Source organism: Heloderma suspectum, chromosome 3 (genome assembly GCF_057233095.1).
Source record: "Heloderma suspectum isolate Gila_16-S chromosome 3, 16-S_ref, whole genome shotgun sequence".
NCBI lineage: Eukaryota > Metazoa > Chordata > Lepidosauria > Squamata > Helodermatidae > Heloderma > Heloderma suspectum.
In genome coordinates, this window is record NC_139460.1 from 124,499,828 (window position 1) to 124,523,225 (window position 23,398).

The 23,398-nt window shown below is 41.5% G+C and overlaps 1 protein-coding gene across 2 annotated transcripts in view; it reads right to left on the bottom strand.

Annotated features, from left to right (window-relative positions):
* Window positions 1-23,398, bottom strand: part of AFF3 (ALF transcription elongation factor 3) — a 354,490-nt gene that overhangs the window by 216,025 nt on the left and 115,067 nt on the right. For both annotated transcript variants that reach the window (XM_084844410.1, XM_084844411.1), the window contains exon 4: window positions 7,705-7,749. In XM_084844410.1, the coding sequence (XP_084700536.1) occupies window positions 7,705-7,749 (45 nt within the window). The remainder of the gene's footprint in view (window positions 1-7,704; window positions 7,750-23,398) is intronic.

Consider the following 23,398-nt stretch of genomic DNA (forward strand, 5'->3'; position numbering starts at 1 on the left):
AAAAAGAGCACTAATATATGACCTTTTCTATATGACATTCTGGCATTTCAATTTTAAGCAAGTATATCTGGCAGCAAATTCCATTGATTTCAATGTATCCTACTTCCAGCTAGGTGAGCTCAGGTGTCCATTGGTTCAGGTAAGACAGCTATTTTTACCATGATGCCATTTCATTTTCTTTCAGCCACATGTGATCTGCCTTTGAGTTGACATATACTTTGTTATGCATTATTAAACAACCAATCAGTTTGCCCCCTGTAGTCAGCATTGTACCTCCTGCTTATTTTTTAAAAAACAAATTTACTTCCCTTTTCTATCAAAGCTATTAATCATTTTAACTAGTAACATTGTTGACAATCTGAGTCAATGACATGCAGCCCATCTTAATCTTCTGTTAGGTACCTTATAATATACTCCAAATTTTCTTATGAGCTTTATTTATATTTCAGAAGGATTCCAATTTTCTGGAATAAAAATGAAGTCTCTGGAGATCATATTATTCTGATCTTAATGAGTTTTTTTGGTAATAGAATTTTAAGGAGAATAGAAAAAAATGAAAGTGGCAGAATGATAAATCTGGTTCTTTTTCAAGCAGCATAGGTTTTTATCAAGTTGTCTGAAAATAACCCATTGTTTTCACACACAAAAATTCTTTACAGTAAGGGAGGCCTGTTTTGGCTAGGTTTATCTCACACTTTCTGGTTATTTGACAACAACCATTTTTATAAGTCTGCCTTGAATGGTACCATTCAGCACTGAACTCCTAATATGAAACTGTTACAGGGAGTAGATCTGTAAATATTTTGTATTAACTTAACATCTACTTTCAGATGCCTGGCCTCTTCTCATTTTTAGTTGGTGTATGATTCAAAAATATACTGAAGTAGGATTGCCATCTGCAGGTTTTCCTTGACATCCACCCTAATTAGCTAAGGTCATGAACTGCAGGTGTAAACTGAACATGTATCCAAATGTGCAAATGTGTGTGAATACTGCCTAACCACACTGCATTGATTTCAAAGGGAATGTGCCTTCAAGTAGACATCTCCATCCATATTCTCATCTAACCACACACGCACACGCACGGCGGTGGGTAAAACCACCATCTTGATTTGGAATGGGCTGGGTCTTCCAAAACCTATTTGGAGAGTTATCTGGAAAAGGTCAGAAACCTCTAGCCCAAGGGTGCTCTTCCAATGTCACCAGCACTTTTGTCCGCCACTTTCCTTCCGTCTCTTTTCCAAACTTACCAGCTGCAAGTAAGCGGTGGTGATGGGGTGTAAAAGGGCAGAGGCCTTGCAAAACCAGAGAGTTCTTCCTGTGTTTTCAGCTTTCTGAAATGAAGACTTCTGAAACGAAGAACACTCCATTGCTGATGATAACTCTGAGAAAGTGACTGGGAGATTCCACTTTTCATGTGAGCATATTGGTTGTGGTATTTTATTAAACCATGAAACCAATACCAACATGCCCAGATGTAGAATGGAATCTCCCATTCTCATTCTCAAAGATGCAAGCACTTAAAATACCTGTTTTAAGTTATTAGAAAACCTGTTCTGATTTAGCCGTCAATCCCATCAGTTCACTCATAGAGAAAACAACAGGCCTAACCTGCTAGGGTCATGATTTCCTGATTCTTTGCTGGCTTTCAGTTCTCCAGGAAAGGCAAATGCTGTCTACACATACCTTTTACTGTATAGTAAAAAGACATACTGTATATGTCTTCAGAGCCTTTTGCTGGTTTTGAGTTCTGTGGGAAAGTTAAACAGAAAGTGGGGTAATGGAATATCCCCAATCTCCCTTCCTTCTTCCTTGCTCATTTATGTATTTATTTATTTTCACTTCTTACTCATTTTATTCTCAATCACAGTAAAATCTTATAGATGTCTACTCAAAAGTAAGTCCCATTGAGTTCAGTGGGTCTTACTCCCAGGTAAGTGTTACAGGACTGCAGTCTTATACACTCAGTAATGTATGGCTGTGAGAGCTGGACTATAAGGAAGGCTGAGCGCCGAAGAATTGATGCTTTCGAACTGTGGTGCTGGAGAAGACTCTAGCCATCTCATCCTCTGCCATCCCCTTCTCCTTTTGCCTTCAGTCTTTCCCAGCATCAGGGTCTTTTCCAGAGCCTTTGTTTGAAAATGCGTACTTGCACAAATCCCCCCAATTAGTACAAAAAAATGGTTAGTAGATCTGCAGAATGCACACAACTCAGAAAAAACTAGTCCACTGCGAAATTCACAGGTCAGTTTCATAGAAATCCAAACTCATTTGAATCTGTTGCAGATTTCTCTGACATCCCTACTGATTACACGAACCGCCAAATGTTTCAACAGGGCTGATTTATTTATTCATTGTTTCTTTAAATAAAATGGGGGAGATGACTGGATTGTGTCATTATATAGGAAAGTCACTAGGTGGCACTGTACCTAATTGTATCTGGGTGGAGTCATTTCCTGTTACTCTTCTGTTCTTCTTTAAGAGAGGCAGTAGAGTGCTCATCTAGCTTCCTGACTGGTGTGTCCTTTAAACCTTCCATGACAATATTAGCATTAGGTGGCCAAAATATTTGAGCTTCAGCTTCAGTATCTGTCCTTCCAATGAGCACTCAGGGTTGATTTCCTTTAGGATTGACTGATTTGACCTCCTTGCAGTCCAGGGCACTCGTAAGAGTCTTCTCCAGCACCACAGTTCGAAAGCATCAATTCTTCGGCGCTCAGCCTTCCATATAGTCCAGCTCTCACAGCCATACATTACTACTGGGAAAACCATAGCTTTGATTAGACGAAACTTTGTTGGCAAGGTGATGCTTCTTACTATGCTGTCTAGGTTTGCCAGAGCTTTCCTCCCAAGGAGCAAGTGTCTTTTAATTTCATGGCTACAGACACCGTCTGCAGTGATCTTGGAGCCCAAGAAAATAAAATCTGTCACTGCTTCCATTTCTTCCCCTTCTATATGCCAGGAAGTGATGGGGCCAGATGCCATGATCTTCATTTTTTTAATGTTGAGTTTCAATCCAGCTTTTGCACTCTCCTCTTTCAACAAGAGGCTCTTTAGATCCTCTTCGCTTTCTGCCATTAGGGTGGTATCATCTGCGTATCCGAGGTTGTTGATAATTCTCCCGGCAATCTTAATTCCGACCTGTGATTCATCCAGCCCGGCGTTTTTCATGATGTACTCTGCATATAAGTTAAATAAGCAGGGCGGCAATATGCAGCCTTGTCGTACTCCATTCCCAATTTTGAACCAATCGGTTGTTCCATATCTGGTTCCTACTGTTGCTTCTTGACCCTCGTACAGGTTTCTCAGGAGACAGGTAAGGTGGTCTGGTACTCCCATCACTTTAAGAATTTGCCACAGTTTGTTGTGATCCACATAATCAAAGGCTTTAGCGTAGTCAATGAAGCAGAAATAGACACTTTTCTGGAATTCTCTTGCTTTCTCCATGATCCAGCGAATGTTGGCAATTTGATCTCTAGTTCCTCTGCCTCTTCAAAACCCAGCTTGTACTTCCGGTAGTTCTCGGTTCGCATACTGCTGAAGCCTAGCTTGTAGGATTTTGAGCATCACCTTGCTGGCATGTGAAATGAGCACAATTGTACAGTAGTTTGAACACTCTTTGGCATTGCCCTTCTTTGGAATTGGAATGTAAACTGACCTTTTCCAGTGTTGTGGCCACGGTTGGATGTTCCAAATTTGTTGGCATATTGAGTGCAGCACTTTAACAGCATCATCTTTTAGGATTTTAAATAGCTCAGCTGGAATACTGTCATCTCCGCTAGCTTTGTTGTTACTAATGCTTCATAAGGCCCACTTGACTTCACTCTCTAGGATGTCTGGCTCAAGTTCAGTGACCACACTATCATGGCTATCAGGGACATTCAGATCTTTCCTGTATAGTTCTTCTGTGTATTCTTTCCACCTCTTCTTAATCGCATCTGCTTCTGTTAGGTCCCTGCCTTCTTTGTCCTTTATCATGCCCGTCTTTGCACAAAACGTTCCCTTGAGATCTCTGGTTTTCTTGAAGAGATCTCTAGTCTTTCCCATTCTGTTGTTTTCCTCGATTTCTTTGCATTGTTCATTTAAGATGGCCTTCTTGTCTCTCCTTGCTATTCTCTGGAACTCTGCATTCAGTTGAATATATCTTCCCCTTTCTCCCTTGCTTTTCGCTTCCCTTCTTTCGTCAGCTACTTGTAAAGCCTCATCAGACAGCTACTTTGCTTTCTTGCATTTATTTTTCTTTGGGATGGATTGAGTTGCTGCCTCCTGAACCATGTTACAGACCTCCATCCGTAGTTCCTCAGGCACTCTGTCTATCAGGTCTAATCCCTGAAATCTATTCCTCACCTCCACTGTATATTCATAAGGGATATGATTTAGGTCATACCTGAATGGTTTAATGGTTTTCCCTATGCTCCAATTTAAGCTGAAATTTTGCAAGAAGCAGCTCATGATCTGAGCCACAGTCAGCTCCAGGTCTTGTTTTTACTGACTGTATAGAGCTTCTCCATCTTTGGCTGCAAAGTACATAATCAATCTGATTTCGATATTGACCATCTGGTGATGTCCATGTGTAGAGTTGCCTCTTGTGCTGTTGGAAAAGAGTGTTTGCTATGATCAGCATGTTCTCTTGGCAAAACTCTATTAGCCTTTGTCCTGCTTCATTTTATACACCAAGGCCATGCTTGCCTGTTATCCCAGTTATTTCTTGACTTCCTACTTTAGCATTCCAATCCCCTATGATGAAGAGGACATCTTCTTTTGGTGTTAGTTCTAGAAGGTGTTGTAGGTCTTCATAGAACCGATCAACCTCAGCTTCTTCGGCCTCAGTGGTTGAGGCATAGACTTGAATTAATGTGATGTTGAATGGTTTGCCTTGTGTTCGTACTGAAATCATTCTATCGTTTTTGAGATTGTACCCCAATACTGCTTTTCCCACCCTTTTGTTGACTATGAGTGCTACTCCATTTCTTCTAAGGGATTCTTGCCCACAGTAGTAGATATGATGGTCACCTGAATTAAATTTGCCCATGCCAGTCCATTTTAGTTCGCTGATTCCCAAGATGTCGATGTTCAATCTTGCCAGCTCATGTTTGACCACCTCCAGCTTACCTTGATTCATTGATCTTACATGCCAGGTTCCTAAACAATATTGTTCTTTACAGCATCGGATTTTCTTTTCACCACCAGACACATCCACAGCTGAGTATCCTTTCGGCTTTGGCCCAGCTGCTTCACTCTTTCTGGCACTACTTGGAAATACCCTCTGCTCTTCCCCAGTAGTATATTGGACACCTTCCGACCTGAGGGGCTCATCTTCCGGCGTCATATCTTTTAGCCTTGTGATACGTTCCATGGGGTTTTCTTGGCAAGAATACTGGAGTGGGTTGCCATTTCCTTCTCCAGTGGACCACATTTTGTCAGAACTCTCTGCCATGACCTGTCCGTCTTGGGTGGCCCTGCATGGCATAGCTTATGGCTTCGCTGAGTTACGCAAGCCCCTTCGCCACAACAAGGCAGTGATCCATGAAGGGGGATACAGGCATTAGTAACCTTAAAACTGGATTACTGCAATGTGCTCTACGTGGGGCTGCCCTTAAGGCTGGAAACTGGAGCTAGCGCAGAATGTTGTCAGGAGCAGCCCCTTTTCAGCATGCAACTCCTTTGCTGAGGGAACCGCACTGGCTACCTATTTGCTATGCTGCCAGGTGTAAGGTTTTAGGACCAGTGTACAAATCCCTAAACAAATTGGGACCAGGATACCTGAGAGAATGCTTTCTCCCTTACCAACCTGCCCGGTCACTGAGGTCATCAGAGGGCATGTCCCTGGTGGTTCCACATGGACCCATAGCTTGACTGGAGTCCACCAGGAAAAGAGCCTTCAGTGTGGTGGTCCCCTTCCTATGGAATTCCCTGCTATTGGAGGTCAGGCAGATGCCAACGTTGTATTGCTTCCTGCACCTCCTGAAGACTTTGTTATTTTGGGAGGCCTTCCTTGAGTGACCAACTAGGGATGGGGAATAAATCCTCCACGGACCCCTGTGAGGCCAGATTCAAAAGAATCCCCCCCCCCCCGGAGTTCGTGGAAGATTGGAAGACTTACCTCCGCCTCCTGGAGAAATCCTCACTGGCCGAATCCTCCCCGCCAGCTGGCTCCGGAGTGCCAGCGATATGGCTGCCATTGCCGTATTGCTGGCTGGGTGGATTGACTGTGGCGCAGCCGCAAATGGCATCCTGGGCGCCATTTGCATCCATGCTTTTATGTCCCTGCTTTTATGTGATAGGCTACGCAGATATTTGCGTAGCCTATCGCGTTAATTAAAAGCACAGACGCAAATGGCATCTGGGACGCCATTTGCGGCTGTAAAGGCCTTAGTTCAAGGTAAATGTAGCCATTTACGGCTGCATTTACCTTGAACTGAGGCCTTTATGGCCGCAAATGGCGTCCCAGATGCCATTTGCGTCCGTGCTTTTAATTAACGCGATAGGCTACGCAAATATCTGCGTAGCCTATCACGTAAAAGCAGGGACGTAAAAGCATGGATGCAAATGGCGCCCAGGATGCCATTTGCGGCTGTGCCGCAGTCAATCCACCCAGCCAGCGATACGGCAATGGCAGCTGTATTGCTGGCACTTCGGAGCTGGCAGGCAGCTCCACGGACTTGCTGCTGAGTGGAGCCGGCCAGCGAGGATTCCGGGGGGAGGGACAGATCGCCTCCCCACCCCTGCAGATGCCAGGTAAGGAGGTTTCACACATCCCTATGACCAACCACAGTTTATCAACACTCAATTTGCCAGAACTCTGTTTCTTTAAAAATATATATTAATAATTTTAACGTGATGTTTTTATTCTTTTGTCCTGTCTGTTGTTCACCACTCTGAGATCTTTGGATGTGGAACAGTATACAAATATTGTAAATAAATAAAGAAATAAAATACTAATTTTTGGAATCAATTTTCCTAGTGTATTTTTAACATTTCCCCTAATTTGCATATTTTTATATGGACTTTTTGGTTGGAGAATTCCATTACAAAATTTGGAGAGGTGTGAATTTCAAAGGAAAAGTGGGTTTTGGTTCACACAGTGGTGTGACACTGTGAAATTAGGCAAACCAAACAAATTTCTCCCCCATCCCTAGCAGATCGCATCTGCAATAACTGTGACATCAGCTCCTTATTCTATTTTGAAATTAACTTAATTTAAGTTTCACGAAAACAGTTATGTTTCTCTGGCAGGGGCAGTCACTGTCTTTATAAAATACAGAATCTAAGAAAAAATTGCCATCCATTCCTGTGGTCACTTCTTTCACAAACTTGGTATGCATTTTCATGTGCATTTCTCCTAAAATATGTATTTTTGTATACAATTCTGCCTAATATATACTTTTTCCTAGCACTTTTGCCTATTACAATGCATTTTTGTATGTTATTTTCACTTCATATACACATTTTCTGCACACTTTCCCCTAATATACACATTTTTGTACATTGTTTTTGGCTCGAGAACGGCATCACAAAATATGAAAGAGTCTGAATATTAAAGAACTGGTTTGGTTTGTGTATTGGTTCTGGAAGTGCAAATTATTTCTTATTTATTTATTAATGAAAATGCAAACCAAACAAATTTCTCCTCTATCCCTAGCTCCAGTCAGATCAAACATGTTCTAAGGTACCAAATAATGAAAGAATAAATGTTAGTCCTACCCGTAAAATTTCTTCAACACAGCTGTCATCTCCTGCCCCACTGTCCTGGAAACAAAGAGGAAAACAGATATTAAGTGAGAAATAATGAGTAACACACTTGACTGTATGCCTTCAGGCAATACGTATGCAGTGCTAAGGTGAAGGTATGTTTCTTGCATCTCAGAAATTATGACACTTTGCTTTTACTATCACGTAACTTAATTATATTTTAAAATATACAGTAACTGGACATTTCACTTATGGACAAAAGAATACAACATTTCCATATAGCACATATAGAAAGCACACTACTGCCAACTAACTGCAAAAATTGTGAAACATAACAAAGTGCACTTTAATGTTAATTTCGTCACCATAACAATAAGCTAAAGATGTCATTTGATGTGCTCTCCAAAGACAGTTTTTACTAAAATTACTGTGCCATTCCAAGTCCCACCACAAGACCTCTCACCATCTGTTGGAGGACATGCTGCAAACCTCTCCTCCTTTGACAGCAGAGGATGCCACCCCTCCTTCTTTTCACCCCCCTGCCTCCTCCTCCCCCACTACCCGCCTCCCCCTCTGTGATAATACCAAAGCAGGAGAACAGCCAGCATGGTTCTCCACAGCACCCGCCTGGTCCAAATATGGATTGTTCCTCAGAGCAAGGTATTCGGAGTTACGTGGCTCTGGAGATCACCTATACCATGCATAGGGCCAGACTGGCACTGTGGAGAACCATGCTGGCTGTTCTCCTGCTTTGGCACTGTCGTGGCAGGGCAGCAGCCAGCAGGGCAGCAGCCAGCAGGGCTCTCCAGAGAGCCTACACACCTGGTGCCTTGTTCAGGACTCCTCAGAGCAAGCCATTGGGCAGGCAGTACTTCAGAGAGTTGTACCAGGTGCTCTCCTGTTGTAGTATTTGCTGCAGCAGGGCATCGGCCAGTGCGGCGCTCTGGAGTGCCAAGTGGAACAATGCCTCACTTTGAGGATCCCTCAGAGCAAGGTATCAGCCCACTGCTCTGGGGAACCATACCAGGCATTCTCTGGCTGTTGCATTTGCCTGAGCAAGAGAACCGCCAGTTCAGCTCTCCAGAGTAGTTGCCCACCTATGCCTTATCAGAGTGAGGTGTAGAGCAGGTGGCAGCGGCCACTCTGATCTGGTGCTTCCTGTTGCACTTGCCACAGCAGGAGAGTTGCCAGTCAGGAGACCGCCCACTTTGAGAGGCATAGGGAGGCTGTAGCAGGCCTATAGGATCCACCACCCTTCCAGATCTGCCACCTAAGGCAGGGGATTCACCCTGCCTTATTGGGGGGGGGGGGCTTCTAAGCCACAATCCACTATAAACCTCTTCAATACAAGCTTCACAGAAATGAAGTGACTGCTATGCATTTTAGCACAGAACTCACCCATTTTAATGGGCTTTATGTAGGAGAAATTCGCAGTGAATTGTTCCTTACATCACAGAATGAATCAAGGTGGAATAAAAGCCCAAGATAACTTTATGAAGAAAAAAAGAAGAAAAGAAAGTAAATTGTCAACATAACCTCATATTTTTTCTTCTTTTCATTGTTAGTTATCATTATCTTGTACCAGTGACACACTTATTATACAGCACAATGGAGTAGGATGCAGTTTGAAATTACACAGTAGTAAGTTACAAAATATCTAAGAATACTTATTGAGTTGTATCCAGGATCTGTCTTCTGTGGACTCTCAGAGAAGGTGCCTCCACCACCTGGTTTGGGGGGATCCCCTCCCATCCTCTCAGCTCACCCTATTCAGTACATCCTCTTTTCAGGGGGTTGTCATGGGGAGGAGGGGCAGGGAAGTCAGTTTCCACAGTCCAGTTGCATGCAGCTAAATCTGGATCCAACCCCCTATTTCTGGGAGGAGCATTTAAACATACAGCTTCCAGGAGGTCTGTACTATGTGACAGCATAGTACAGCAATATGCATATATATGTACGAAGCTTCCTTATATTTTATTTGATTTACTATTTAGTACAACCAACATGCAGGCTCTGCTAGGAAGGCTAAAACTGGGAGGTGATGGTGGTAGTGATAATTTCTTTCCCTTGATTAAAAAAAAAAAAAGTATTGTTTCCCTGAGGTGAAGCAGCTTCAAGAGGGGACAATCTGGAGTGGAGAAATGGTGGGCAGAAAAGAGGTTAAGCAACCCCAGTTCATGGATTATGTAATCCAAATATCCCTCTCCCAAAACTGTCCCTGAGTTTTTGTTACATGCGTATTTGGGCAACATAAAGTTAATCATTTTCACTGTTAATTTGGGGGGATGATTTTTATACTGGGTAGCAAAGCTATCAGCATGTTGCTGTAATTACTTTGAAATATCTACATCAACTACATTCAGAAATGACTGCTAATGGCTCCTGAAACATTTATTTAATGCCAGTGGTGTGATAGCTGTTAATCTCAAAACTATGCACTGACATGTAACAAACAAGATCTAGAATGCTGTGCTATTATTCAAACTGAGCAAGAGTTACCAGCAAGGTATTATTTTAAATTCATTCTGATGAATTCAGAGAGTTCTTCAAGTTTCAGTTCCCCTCCTGGATTTCTAGACATATATCTGAGTGGGGGAATATATATCTTGGTATACATCTGCAAATGCATGAACCTATAGTTACAAAGGGTTTGTGTTCTTGTTTGTTCTCCTCATTTGGGCAAGCCATCTACTTTTTTAAAAAAGAGGAAACTTCCTTGCCTTTAAAGCCATGAATCACATAACAACCTGATTCCTAACATAACTCAGTTTTCTGAAAGCTATGTCCTCCCCTCTAATTGACCTCTACCTGGCCAACCTTTTTGTGCAGCTTGCAGGAGAGCATTCCCAGTAGTGTGTGTGTGTGTGTGTGGAGGGTTATTGGAGAAAAAAAACCTACTTTCAGGTCCCTCAAGCATTGGCCATTTATTACCCCAGCAGTTTTGCTCTGAACCTCAAGATAAGATTCATTCATTCACAAGCTTATCAGTGCAGAGGTTCCGCTCTCTCAGCTTGTTTCATAATGTTCAGAGATACTAAACTGTCTGAAATCTCAGAGGAAAAGGGCTTTTACTGCTTCACAGATGGAAAATGCCAACATGCACATTTTCCCCTTCCTGTTATGTGATTTCTTCTTGAAAATAAAATAAAAGCTGTTGCTATAGCTTACTGTGAAAAGGAAACTACTTTAAGGTGGCACAAATTTACCTCATATCAAATCCACATTTACTAGCAGAGCAGCTCCGTGTAGGGGCAAAGAGTTAAAGCTCCTCTCCCTGATGCCATGGACCCGATCTAACTTGGAGGCCTTAGTGCCATATATTTTTAAATGAAAAAATCAACTACTAAGGGTCAAACATTGGGTACAGACATAACATCTAGTTTGGCCCTGCTTGCACCAATTTTGTGCATTCATAAATATGACTTTGATAATCTCAAGAAAGTGCTAAAGGACACCCAGTGGCTAGACCTTCAGACATGCCACTTAGAACAAACCTATACATACTTAGCAGAGAAAAAGACACACTGAAATCAATGCATTTTACTTCTGAATAAACACCTGGTTGAGATTGTGCAGCACAAAATGCTAACCAGGTGTTTTGTTTTCAGTAGACCTAAGGCAGCAATCTTATACACAATTACCTGGGAGAAAGTCCCACTGAATTTAGTGGGACTTACTTCTGACTGAGGTGACGTGCATAGGATTGTGCTGTTACTCTCTCATAAGTATACATATGTTTTATTCATCACACGATTTATCTGTTTAAAAGCAAGTCATTCAAGGGACTTTTTGTTGTATAAATTGCCACCCTTAGGTAACAGAACAGAAGAACATGATAGAGATAAAGGCAACATATAGACCAGCCTTCCCCAACCTGGTGCCTGTTGAACTTCAACTCCTATTATCCCCAGCCAGAATGCCAGGTGAGGTGGTGGGAGTTTTAGTCCAACACATCTGGGGGCACCAGGTTGAAGACAGCTGGTATAGCCAACAGCTTTTTAGAAAGTTGGAGATGATGTTGTCTGTAAAACCATAATTGCCCATGGTAAATAACATTCAGTTTTTTCAGTCCGTAGGAAAAACAACTTAGACTGCAAGCATTGGGAGTAGGAGGTTTGAGGATGGCAGGCTCCATCTTGTTACTGTGTTATATTATGGTCTGTGACTTTGAAACTGTCAGTTAAACCTCTTAAGGTTAGGAAAGAATGGAAACCTCTTCAACCCCCTCTACTTTTCTAGCAGCATTGGAACAACCAATTATAAACAGTTGCAATGATAATATTTCATCTTATAAAAGCTGCTTGGGCACCTCCAGTGAAATGTTTAGACATGGTAGCCAGGCAGTCTCATAACTCTTTAACATTTTCTCCATATAAAACACACACTACAGTCCAGAAACAATAAGAGGGAGATGTAATGGACTGGAACTGTATAGTTCTATTAATAAAATATAAGGCTTTTATTGTTATTGTGAAAGATTGATTGTATAAAATCAATACTTTGTCACAGTGTATTAATGGTTTTCTTTATTTATAAAAAATGGATGTTGAGCTAAACATATTCTCTTGCAACACTGCTGGAAAATGGTCATAATTAAAATTGCTACTGCAGATTGCTGATATAATCCAGCTCGATGCTGTATGACTCCCATCAGCACTCCTTAGACTCTGCAAAAGCTGAATATCTAGCATACCTCTAGAGTTTAATTCCTCATCTCTAAATACAGCATCTTTCCAAAAGAGCCAGCTGGCTTTCTTTGAAAACATCTTTTGCAAAGTACATTATCTGCTGTACCATGTTTATTAATGCATGCTGTAAGTGTAGTAAATGGAATCATTGTTTGAAATAGATACCTATTTTTCTGGAAAGTTTCTGTGGTAGAAATTAGATCCTTTTGTCAGTGTAGCAGATAAGCTTCTTTGTGCAGCACATCAGTGTCCAGTCTTAATAAAAACCAAGGTCCAGTTTGATATTTTAGTGTTTTGTAATGTCATGCCAATTTAATTTATTCAATTTATCTTAATTTTAAAGATATCTGTCCCAGCTTGAACATTAACATCCTATGCATGTTTACTCTATTCGGTTCAATGGGACTTACTCCCAGGTAGGTGTGTATAGTATAATGTGTATAGCCTAAATTTTTGTTTATTTGTTCAGTCACTTCTGACTCTTTGTGACTTCATGGACCAGCCCATGCCAGAGCTTCCCATCAGCCGTCGCCACCCCCAGCTCCCGCAAGGTCGGGTCCGTCACCTCCAGAATATCATCCATCCACCTTGCCCTTGGTCGGCCCCTCTTCCTTTTGCCTTCCACTTTCCCTAGCATCAGCATCTTCTCCAGGGTATCCTGTCTTCTCATTATGTGGCCAAAGTACTTCAGTTTTGCCTTTCATATCATTCCCTCAAGTGAGCAGTCTGGCTTGATTTCCTGGAGTATGAACTGGTTTGATCTTCTTGCAGTCCAAGGCACTCTCAGAATACAGTTCAAAAGCATCTATCTTCCTTCACTCAGCCTTCCTTATGGTCCAGCTCTCGCAGCCATAGGTTATTACGGGGAATACCATTGCTTGAACTATGTGGACCTTTGTTGTCAGCGTGATGTCTCTGCTCGTAACTATTTTATCAAGATTTGTCATTGCTTTCCTCCCAAGAAGTGAAACGTCTTCTGATTTCCTGGCTGCAGTCAGCGTCTGCAGTAATCTTTGCGCCTAGAAAGACAAAGTCTGTCACTGCCTCCACGTTTCCTCCCTCTATTTGCCAGTTACCAATCAAGCTGGTTGCAATAATCTTGTGGGTTTTTTGAGGTTTAACGGCAACCCAGCTTTTGCACTTTCTTCTTTCACCTTCATCATAAGGTTCCTCACTCCTCCTCGCTTTCAGCCATCAAAGTGGTATCATCTGCATATCTGAGATAGTTAATGTTTCTTCCAGTGATTTTAACTCCAGCCTTGGCTTCATCAAGTCCAGCACATCGCATGATGCGTTCTGTGTACAGGTTGAATAGGTAGGGTGAGAGTATACAACCCTGCCATACTCCTTTCCCAATCTTAAACCAATCCATTGTTCCGTGGTCTGTTCTTACCGTTGCTACTTGGTCATTATACAGATTCCTCAGGAGGCAGACAAGATGCCTTGGTATCCCCATACCACCAAGAACTTGCCACAAATTGTTATGACCCACACAGTCAAAGACTTTAGAATATTCAATAAAACAGAAATAGATGTTTTTCTGAAACTCCCTGGCTTTCTCCATTATCCAGCGGATTTGGTCTCTAGTTCCTCTGCCTTTTCTAAACCCAGCTTGTACAACTGGCAATTCTCGTTCCATGAATTGCTGGAGTCTACCTTGCAAGATCTTGAGCATTACCTTACTGGCATGTGAAATAAGTGCCACTGTTTGATAGTTTGAACATTCTTTAGTGTTTCTCTTTTTTTGGTATGGGGATATGTTGATTTTTTCCAATCTGGTGGCCATTCTTGTGTTTTCCAAATTTGCTGACATATGGCATGCATCACCTTGACAGCATTATCTTGCAAGATTTTAAACAGTTCAGCTGGGATACCATCGTCTCCTGCTGCCTTGTTATTAGCAATGCTTCTTAAGGCCCATTCAACCTCACTCTTCAGGATGTCTGGCTCTAACTCACTGATCACACCATCAAATCTATCCCTGATATTATTATCCTTCTTATACAGATCTTCTGTATATTCTTGCCACCTTTTCTTGATCTCTTCTGCTTCTGTTAGGTGTTATCTTCTTCCACTTCCACGCATTGCTTGTTTAAAAATAATTCCTTATCTCTTCTGGCTAACCTCTGGAATTTTGCATTTAATTGGGCATATGTCCCCGTATCTCTGTTGCCTTTTGCTTTCCTTCTTTCTTGGGCTACTTGCAGTGTCTCAGCAGACAGCCATCTTGCCTTCTTGGTTTTCTTTTTCTTTGGGATGTTTTTTTGTTGCCACCTCCTGAACAATGTTGCGAACTTCTGTCCGTAGTTCTTCCGGGACCCTATCGACTAAATCTTGTCCCTTAAATCTATTCTTCACCTCCACTGCATATTCATTAGGAATATTAGTGAGCTCATATCTAACTGATCTGTGGGTCTTCCCTATTCTCTTTAGCCTGATTCTAAATTGTGCAATAAGAAGTTCGTGATCTGAACTACAGTCAGCTCCAGGTCTTGTTTTTACTGACTGTATAGATGTCCGCCACCTTTGGCTACAAAGGATGTAGTCAATCTGATTTACCATCTGGTGAAGACCATGTATAAAGTCATCTTTTAGGTTGTTGGAAGAGAGTGTTTGTTATGCACAGTGAGTTGTCTTGGCAAAATTCTATCTATCAGCCTATGTCCCGCTTCATTTTGTTCTCCCAGACCATGCTTGCCTGTAATTCCAGGTGTCATTTGACTACCCACCTTAGCATTCCAGTCTCCTGTAATGAAAATAACATCTCTTTTTGGTGTATTATCCAGGAGGTGCTGCAGATCTACTTCTGCTTCTTCAGCATCTGTGGTTGGGGTGTATACTTGGATCACTGTGATGTTAAATGGCTTACCCTGAATTCGAATTGAGATCATTCTGTCATTTTTTGGATTGTATCCAAGCACTGCTTTAGCCACTTTATTATTAATTATGAAGGCTACTCCATTTCTTCTGTGGTTCTCTTGTCCACAGTAGTAGATCTGGTGGTCATCTGATGTGAAGTGGCACATTCCAGTCCATTTCAGTTCACTGACACCCAGAATGTCTATATTTAATCTTGACATCTCCCCAGCAACCACATCCAATTTGCCCTGGCTCATAGATCTTACATTCCAGGTTCCTATGGTGTGTTGATCTTTAGAACATCGGATTCGTCGTTCACCACCAGCACCGTCAGCTGCTAGCTATCCTTTTGGCTTTGAGCTAGCTGCGTCATCACATCTGGGGCTAGTTGAACTTATCCTCTGTTCCTCCCCAGTAGCATTTTGACCATCTTCCGACCTGGGAGTCCCATCTTCCGATGGTATACCGACATATCTCTCGTTTTACTGATCCATTTAGTTTTCACGGCAAGAATACCGGGGTTGATTGCTGTTACCTTCCCCAGGGATCGTATTTAGTCTGACCTCTCTGCCATGACCTTCCCATCTTGGGTGTCCCTTCACGGTTTAGCTCATGGCGTCATTGAAGTGCTCAAATTCCAGCACCACGACAAGGTAACGATCTTCTTTGCTGGAGTATAGCCTAAATAGTATATTAAAAATCACACTAGCTCGTGACATTTTGGTTAGCCTAATGATGAAGATGTTGCTCTAATATGGATTTGGGGATTCTTCTTATGGCCACCATGGCTACCTTTGTATTTTTTCTAGCAGGAATAAAATTGATAATCTGGTAAAAGCTCAGGGGAATAAAATGATCTTCACTTGGCCAATGGAAAGTGGTAATCTGAGTAGAATAATTACTGTATATGAGAGCCATCATGGTGTACTGGTTAGAGCTAGGCAACCTGTTGCCCTCCAGATGTTCTGAGTACAACTCTCATCAGCCCCAGCCAGCAGGGCCAATGGCCAGAGATTAAGGGAGTTCTGTTATATTCAATGAGCTTGCTTTCCTAGAAAAAAAGACCAAAACGCTATTGCATCATTGGTGCTTGTCTGTAACAGACTGACACTTACAACAAAACAGGACATTATGGAGTAATTAACCTGCCTGCAACACTGTAATGTGAATCTAAACGCCAGCTACAATATTCATTTCAATATATTAAAATGGACTGGTTCCCTCCAGACCTTTTTAAAAAAAAGTAAATTAACAATACATCAATAGAAGCTATATAATGAAAACGAATTACATTGCAGTTTACTTTATTTAACACCAAACATTGCTGTTTTGCGTTTGCAATTAGTGAGCGATAAAAGATGCCATAACTAGGAACATAATGAGAAGAACTGTTTATAAATGATAATTGGTATTCATTCCCATTAACCTGAAAATTGTATGAATGAATAAAGCAAATAAGTTAAAACTATGTGTTGGAAGGCTCTGCTGGTCACCTTCTGGATTGGTGGGATGGAGGCGGGATGGAAAAATCACCTACTTCTGCCAGCCAGGATAGGAAGCTGTGGTTATCACTGAGGGGTGAACATAGGACATCTCCCGTGGGATATAAAGGACACAATGCATTGGGTGCTTACACTCCAACCAATTGTCTTATGCCCCACCAATTTCATTGTGCAAGCGCCCCTACCACTTTCGCAACAGTAATTTAGCAATTCCAGGGGCAACCTAAAACTAGTCAAAATGCTCATTTCTGGAAGGAGGTGGTTTGGTGGAGCTCGCATAAAGGAGCTCCATCAACCTGCCTCTTTCCAGAAATGAGCATTTCCACTTGTTTTGAGGCTTCCCCTACGAAGCACTAAACCTCCCTTACATAAGCAATGGGTCCCGCATGTGCAGCGGAATTGGCGGGACCTACGGCTTGTGGAAGGGAATTGGCGACGCAGTAAGGAATGGGGGGGGGGATAAGCACCCCATTGGATTCTGCCCAGAAACACCTGGCTTGTGAATGAGAAGTAAGGCCAGGCCATGACATGTGGCCCCACTGAGTTTGAGGAATGGAGGTGGAATATGATGGAGGGGTAATGGAACTCTCCACCCTTTCTCCCAACTTTGCAAACTGATGAGAATTTATCTAGCAATGGGGTACCTCTTATTATGAGACCCCCGATAACAACGTATAGCTGAAATTAAAAACCTTGGGGCATAAAACCTTCTATTTGCTTCTTTATGGTAGTATCCAATGTTGTCCCAGCACTAGTGTTAATGATGTTGTGCTAGCACAACCAAGATTTTCACAATGTAACTAGTGCAATGGAAAAAGCAGTGATTTGCTGCCACAATTTGATGGTGTGGTGGCAAAACAGGAGTGATTTTTCTTCAAAACAAGTTGGGGAGTGGGCACTGCTTTTTTGCTGCCATGCCACTGAATGGCAAATTGCTGCTTTCCTCCATTGCACAAGCTACATTGTGCAAGTGTTAGTTTACACTAGCGCAATGTCATTAGCACTGGGACAACATTGGATACCACCCATAATACCCAGATCTGGCACATTAATAAGGAATCATGTGTGGGTTAGCATTCAGCTATGAAATATCTTAGCACCTGTGCCAAGATGCCAATGGGCAAGTCAAGACTATGCCATCATATGAGCAACTCTTAGCTGTTATATTTTAGGCAAAGACTGAAAGTGTCCTTTGGACTAGAAAGGAATCTGAGAACATGTTTCTAAAGATGTTTCCCAATAATAAAGGATATTTGGCAATATGAACACCAAATGATAGTGAGAGGAAAAGAATTCTCATTGCCATGAGAAAAAAACATATCATGAGGGAGAAAAAATACTCTGTTCATTTCTCTGTGGCGATAAAAAAGCTCCACTGAGCTTTAACTTCATATGTTTAAAGGTTATAACAATTAATAGCCTATTAATCAGCACTGTATATTGAGTCTTATTCTATAATAAATTAATAATTATAAAGGTTTCAGTGAACATAACAAATTTTATTATTTTACAATGAATGCACCTTTGGGCTTAGTGAGGGGAACACTACTGTGCAATGCCTGAGCATTAAGAACATTTCTAATTAAATGAATCATAAATCACTAAATATATTAAGTTCCCTGAACATAATAAAAGCATCTAATCATTTCAGAAATCATATCAATATTGTCTATAATCTGCAGCGCAGCTATGACTGCAGATGCTTCCAAAGGCATCTGGAAATGTTAAGAATATTAAGAACAGACCTTTGTGGACTACAGTTCACAGAAGCTTCCATGCCATACTAAATGTATTAGCCTTTAAGGTGCCACAAGACTGTGTTGTTTTTGCTGCAACAAACCAACAAACACTGCTATCCCTCTTGAAAAAGAACAGACCTGTGCTATTGAAAGGAATTTGTAACAAAGAAAATATTACATAAGAGTTCTATGAGATGCTTTTACATATTTTCACCCCAAAGCAAAAAGTCAAAATTCTCTTTCCTTATCTCATGCACCCATAGTCTTCTGATCTGGACTGGACCACACCTAGCAAAGGAGGCTAGAACCATGGAGAAAATACCCCCACCACACCCAAAATCTGCTCCCCAAAGGAAGTGTTTCACAATTCCTGCACCCATTTTCCTCCAACATTTGTCTATTTATTTATTCAACACATGTTTACCTCACCCTTCAGCAAAAAAAAAAAAAGGCTCCCAGAGTGACTTACATAGGATTAATAATAAACAATTGTATGCCCCGGCCGTGGGCTGCTAAGGTTTGGAGGTGCCGAGATAACGATAAGCCAGATCCAGGTTTGCCTACAAGGCAAACCTGGATCTGGCTTATCGTTACCTCGGCACCACCAAACCTTAGCAGCCCACGGCCGGGGCATGCAACACTACAGTTCCTGTCCTCAGGCTTATGATCTACGTGTCATGAATAGGAAGAGATCTTTTCATTTGAGCAAGAAGGCAGCTAGAGAGATTTGATATGGATACTTTAGATTGGGGGTGTGCAACCTGCAGTCCTAGGGCTATAGGTAGCCCTCATCCCAGTTTCAAGCAATCCATTCAGACCGCTGGCAAGAAAGATCTGTCCCTCTGCAGGCAGCCTGCTGAGCAGGGAGGAAGAGACAGTCTGATGTTGGGTGAGAAAGAAAGAGAGGGAAGGAGAAGGAGTAGGGGATGTCAGAAAGAGATAGAAAAGGGTGTCGGAGAACATGAGCAGAGAGAAGGTTGTGGCCCCATGCACTTTTGGGTCAGGCCCCACCCACCAACAGCATGCAGCCCCCAACAGATTGTCCCCAAAGGGAAGCAGTCCTCAATGGAAAAAAGGTTCCCCATCCCTGTTCTAGATAAAAAAAATGGGGGGGGGGAATAAGCCATACTAGACATCATTTTTCTGCAGGGGGTTTTGTAGCTTGATCTATTAGAAGACTTCAGATGGGTACCAAACTTGACCCTTCTTGGGTCAAGTCAGGAACAGGATGAAATAATCTATCAGAGTTTGGAGTACAGAAACTAGCTGGAACCAGTACTGCGGTAGACTATGGGAATGTTCATGGTTCTGGGAGGCCCAGAGAATACCCATGATATATCCAACGAAGTGCCAGAATTGAAAGGTGCCAGCACAAGAAGTAGTTATTCTCTGCAACTGCTTTGCTAATTGTACCATTTCTGTTCTGATGATACTCTGAGATGTAGGGTGGGTTGCAGGGTTATGTTAGGAATCAGATCTTGAGCAGGGATCAGGTTAGGTCAGGTTTCTCAGAAAGCAAGGCAGAAATTGATCAGCACTACAGACAGCTCCAGGTGGTACTGGGGTTGGAAGCCAGACAGGATTGTATGTATGTTGCTCCAGCAAAGATCAGAGCAAGACTGAGACATAAATAGGATGTTACCATCCTTTTGGTTGGTTAGCTTCACCTCCACCTTTACTGAGGCTTTAATCCTAAAAGGGGCCTGTTTTAGCAGCTTCTGGCTGTGGCAACATGGGAGTAGCTGTCACATGTTAGTCTCTTCATGGCCTGGGTCCTCAGAATCTGAGGATGGTAATAGAACTTCCTCTGGATGCAGGGGAGCTGCCTGGAGAACTAGTTCCTCTGGAGACCTGGGTCCTGGTAGACAGAAGTCTTGCAATGTCTTCCTGTGGCTGAGTCTTCTCTTACTGACTCTGGAGTCTCTTCTGAGGGTGAAGGGTTAGAAACTTCAGGGATGATGGTTTGAGATGCTTGTCCATGGTACTTAAAGAAAACATATTATACCTAGTGTAATTGCCTAACTACTTGGAAATGAAGAGAGAGCACTCTTTGCATCTATCTGTTGCTGGCCAGCTCCAGATAGCAGGGGGAGGCAGTGCAACTGCTGTCTGCTACAGAGCCCACCCCAACCTTTTAATGGCCTTCCTCCTACCTGAAGGAAGTAAAACCAAAATATAGGATGAATGGAATCATTCAAGATCATTGCACCATGTTAAAAGTTTTTTAGGGTACAATCCTATGCATGTTTAGACAGAAAAGAAGTCCTACAATTCCCAGTATTCCCCAGCTTGCATGGCTGGCTGGGGAAAGCTGGGAGTTGTAGGACTTTTTTCTGTCTAAACATGCATAGGATTGCACCCTTAAATTATAAATTCATGTTTGAAGATGAAAAATTTGTTCCCTGACAGATTATATATTTAGTAGCAACATACATTGACCATGTACTTTGAAAGGAAGATTAAAGTGATCTCTGTCATGCCATCTACTCCAAAACCAGAATGAAACAAATTCACATTATGAACAAGCAGTACAATTTCTCTTGGGAAAAATCAGTCTTGCTGTTTTATTGTCATCCTGATTCATTAAAGAAAGTCAGGACTGACTGTGGAAAGAAGAAAAAGAGGGTAAGATCAAACACTTCTACATAATTTCATAATGAACAAACCAAAGCTGTATAGCACCTAGTTTGTCATGCTCCCACAGAAAGCTTACACTGAAGCATTTTCTCACCAGATACAAATGCAATCTCTGACTTATTTCATCTTCCAGAGCTCTGACTCATGTACTGATTGAAATACAGAACTATTTTTGGCAGCAGGGACTTCAGGAAACAAATGTGCATACATAGAAAATTATATTATATGCTTATGCTGTATGGAAACTGCAGGTCATCTGAACAAAATATTGAAGAAGCAATCAAATATTGAGGCATAATATACCCAAACATTTTTTTTTCCAAATGCAATTTGAATGTGTGACCTTATGAAATGTTCTTTGCATTTACACAACCTGTGTATAAGCATTTATGGGAAAAAGGCAAGTGAAGGAAATAATAGGTTGTGGATGTTAAAATATTTGAGGCCATATTTGGACAGAATATGACATTGTTGAGTGATTGAAGCATATGGTTTGTAATTGCTATGCATTTATTACACATAGCACAACTAAAATATATCCACAATGGTTTTAGCAAGAGACCAAATGACTCAACCCCCAAACATCAGCTCTAGAATATGTGAAGTGTAGTATCTTCTTTCATCAGTAAGTAAACAAAACTAGGATCGTTCTCCAACATATCTAAGATGGGGAGGAGGTTACAGATCAGATGGGATAAATTCTGGGCAGGCTGAAGCCCAGCAACTCTCATTTCATTGTCTTCATTTTTCTAAGAAGAAATGAAATCTCAACCTGGTATCCATCCCTCCCTTTCAATTCTGGAGAGGGACTGCAGGGTCTGGGAGACCCCTTGATCAAATAAATGTGCTAGGGTGGCCACCTGTCCTTCTTTACAGAGGACAGTCCATGAGTGGGAGGGTGCTATTTCACTCATGTCCTACTTGTGGGATTCCCACAAGCAGTTGGATGGCTATTGTGCGAACAGAATCCTAGATAGGCTTTTGGTCTGATTCAGCACGGCTGTTCTTATGTTCTTATTTGAAGGTGTTTCTGTTTGAAGGCTGTCAGATCTTCAGATAAAGAACCCTAAGAAAAGACAGCAGGGGCCTTGAAGTTGCCCATCCACAGTTAGTACCTGGACAGCAGATTGAATAATAGGCACACAAGTCACCTGGTCACAGTCTTCCCCATTCTGGTGAGATGTATTGCATTGCTATTTAAATTACAGTAATTATTTTTAAATTTGCATATATGTGTGTGTGTGTAAATTTTATGCAAATCTGCATCCTCTTTTGACCACTTTTTTTGGTGATGTGTAACTGGCCACCCTAATTAATTACTTTCTTGTTAGAAGGGGAGGGCTCACAAGAACCTGAGACTTACAAGATTGGGATTGCGTCTCAGAAAGTAACAAGTGAATATGGTTTGACTATAAACCTCTTATTTATGGTCTGGACTATTAGGCAATTCCTTAGAACTTTGCCACCTCAATAATGTGTAAGCGAGCTAAGGCGACAGTGTCTGAAATGCTTTCTATTTTGAGGTGAAATAAATCCAAACTGAGCTAATTTGTGTACAGCTGCCAGTAATATAAACATAGCTGGTTAGAATTCTTTATATAGCACAAGCCTTTGTACTTCATACTTCAGGCAAGTTAATAAGCAGGTGTCAAAACTCTGAATTAAAATTCCCAGAAGAGGACACAGAACAAAGGACAATAAAAATGATTTTTAAATAATCATAGGGATAAATAGCATCCACTTCTGACAAATGTAAGTGCTGGCATAAAATGTTATTAGGCTGCAGAGATTTTCTTTTGTTCCAGAAGTATGTTTTGTTCTCTAGCAATGTCATTCATCATCCTAATGAGCCCTCGAAATGTAAATTAAATAGCAAAGTCTGATTCATTCAACAACATCTTTGTATTGTGTTAAATCATTTTTCTACATTTATTTCATTTCTTCCACTGCTCAATAAACTCCTTAGCGTTTGTGTATTTTATGGGCCCAGTTCATGCCATGCAAATGTTTTGTCATAACTGCTTTACCCAGTGTTACTTTTAGTCATATACATATACATATACATATACATACATACATATAAACTTATTTGGGAATGTAGTGTACAAATTTCTATTTGATCCAGAAAAATCTCCAAAATCTGTGTGGGCATGTTTTTCATTTGTTTTTTGTTTGTTTGTTTGTTTGTTTAAATCTTCATTCAAAAAACCTCTTAGAGTGCAATCTTATGCAAGTTTAGACAAAAAGGTACTATAATTCCCAGCATGCCCCAGCCAGCCTG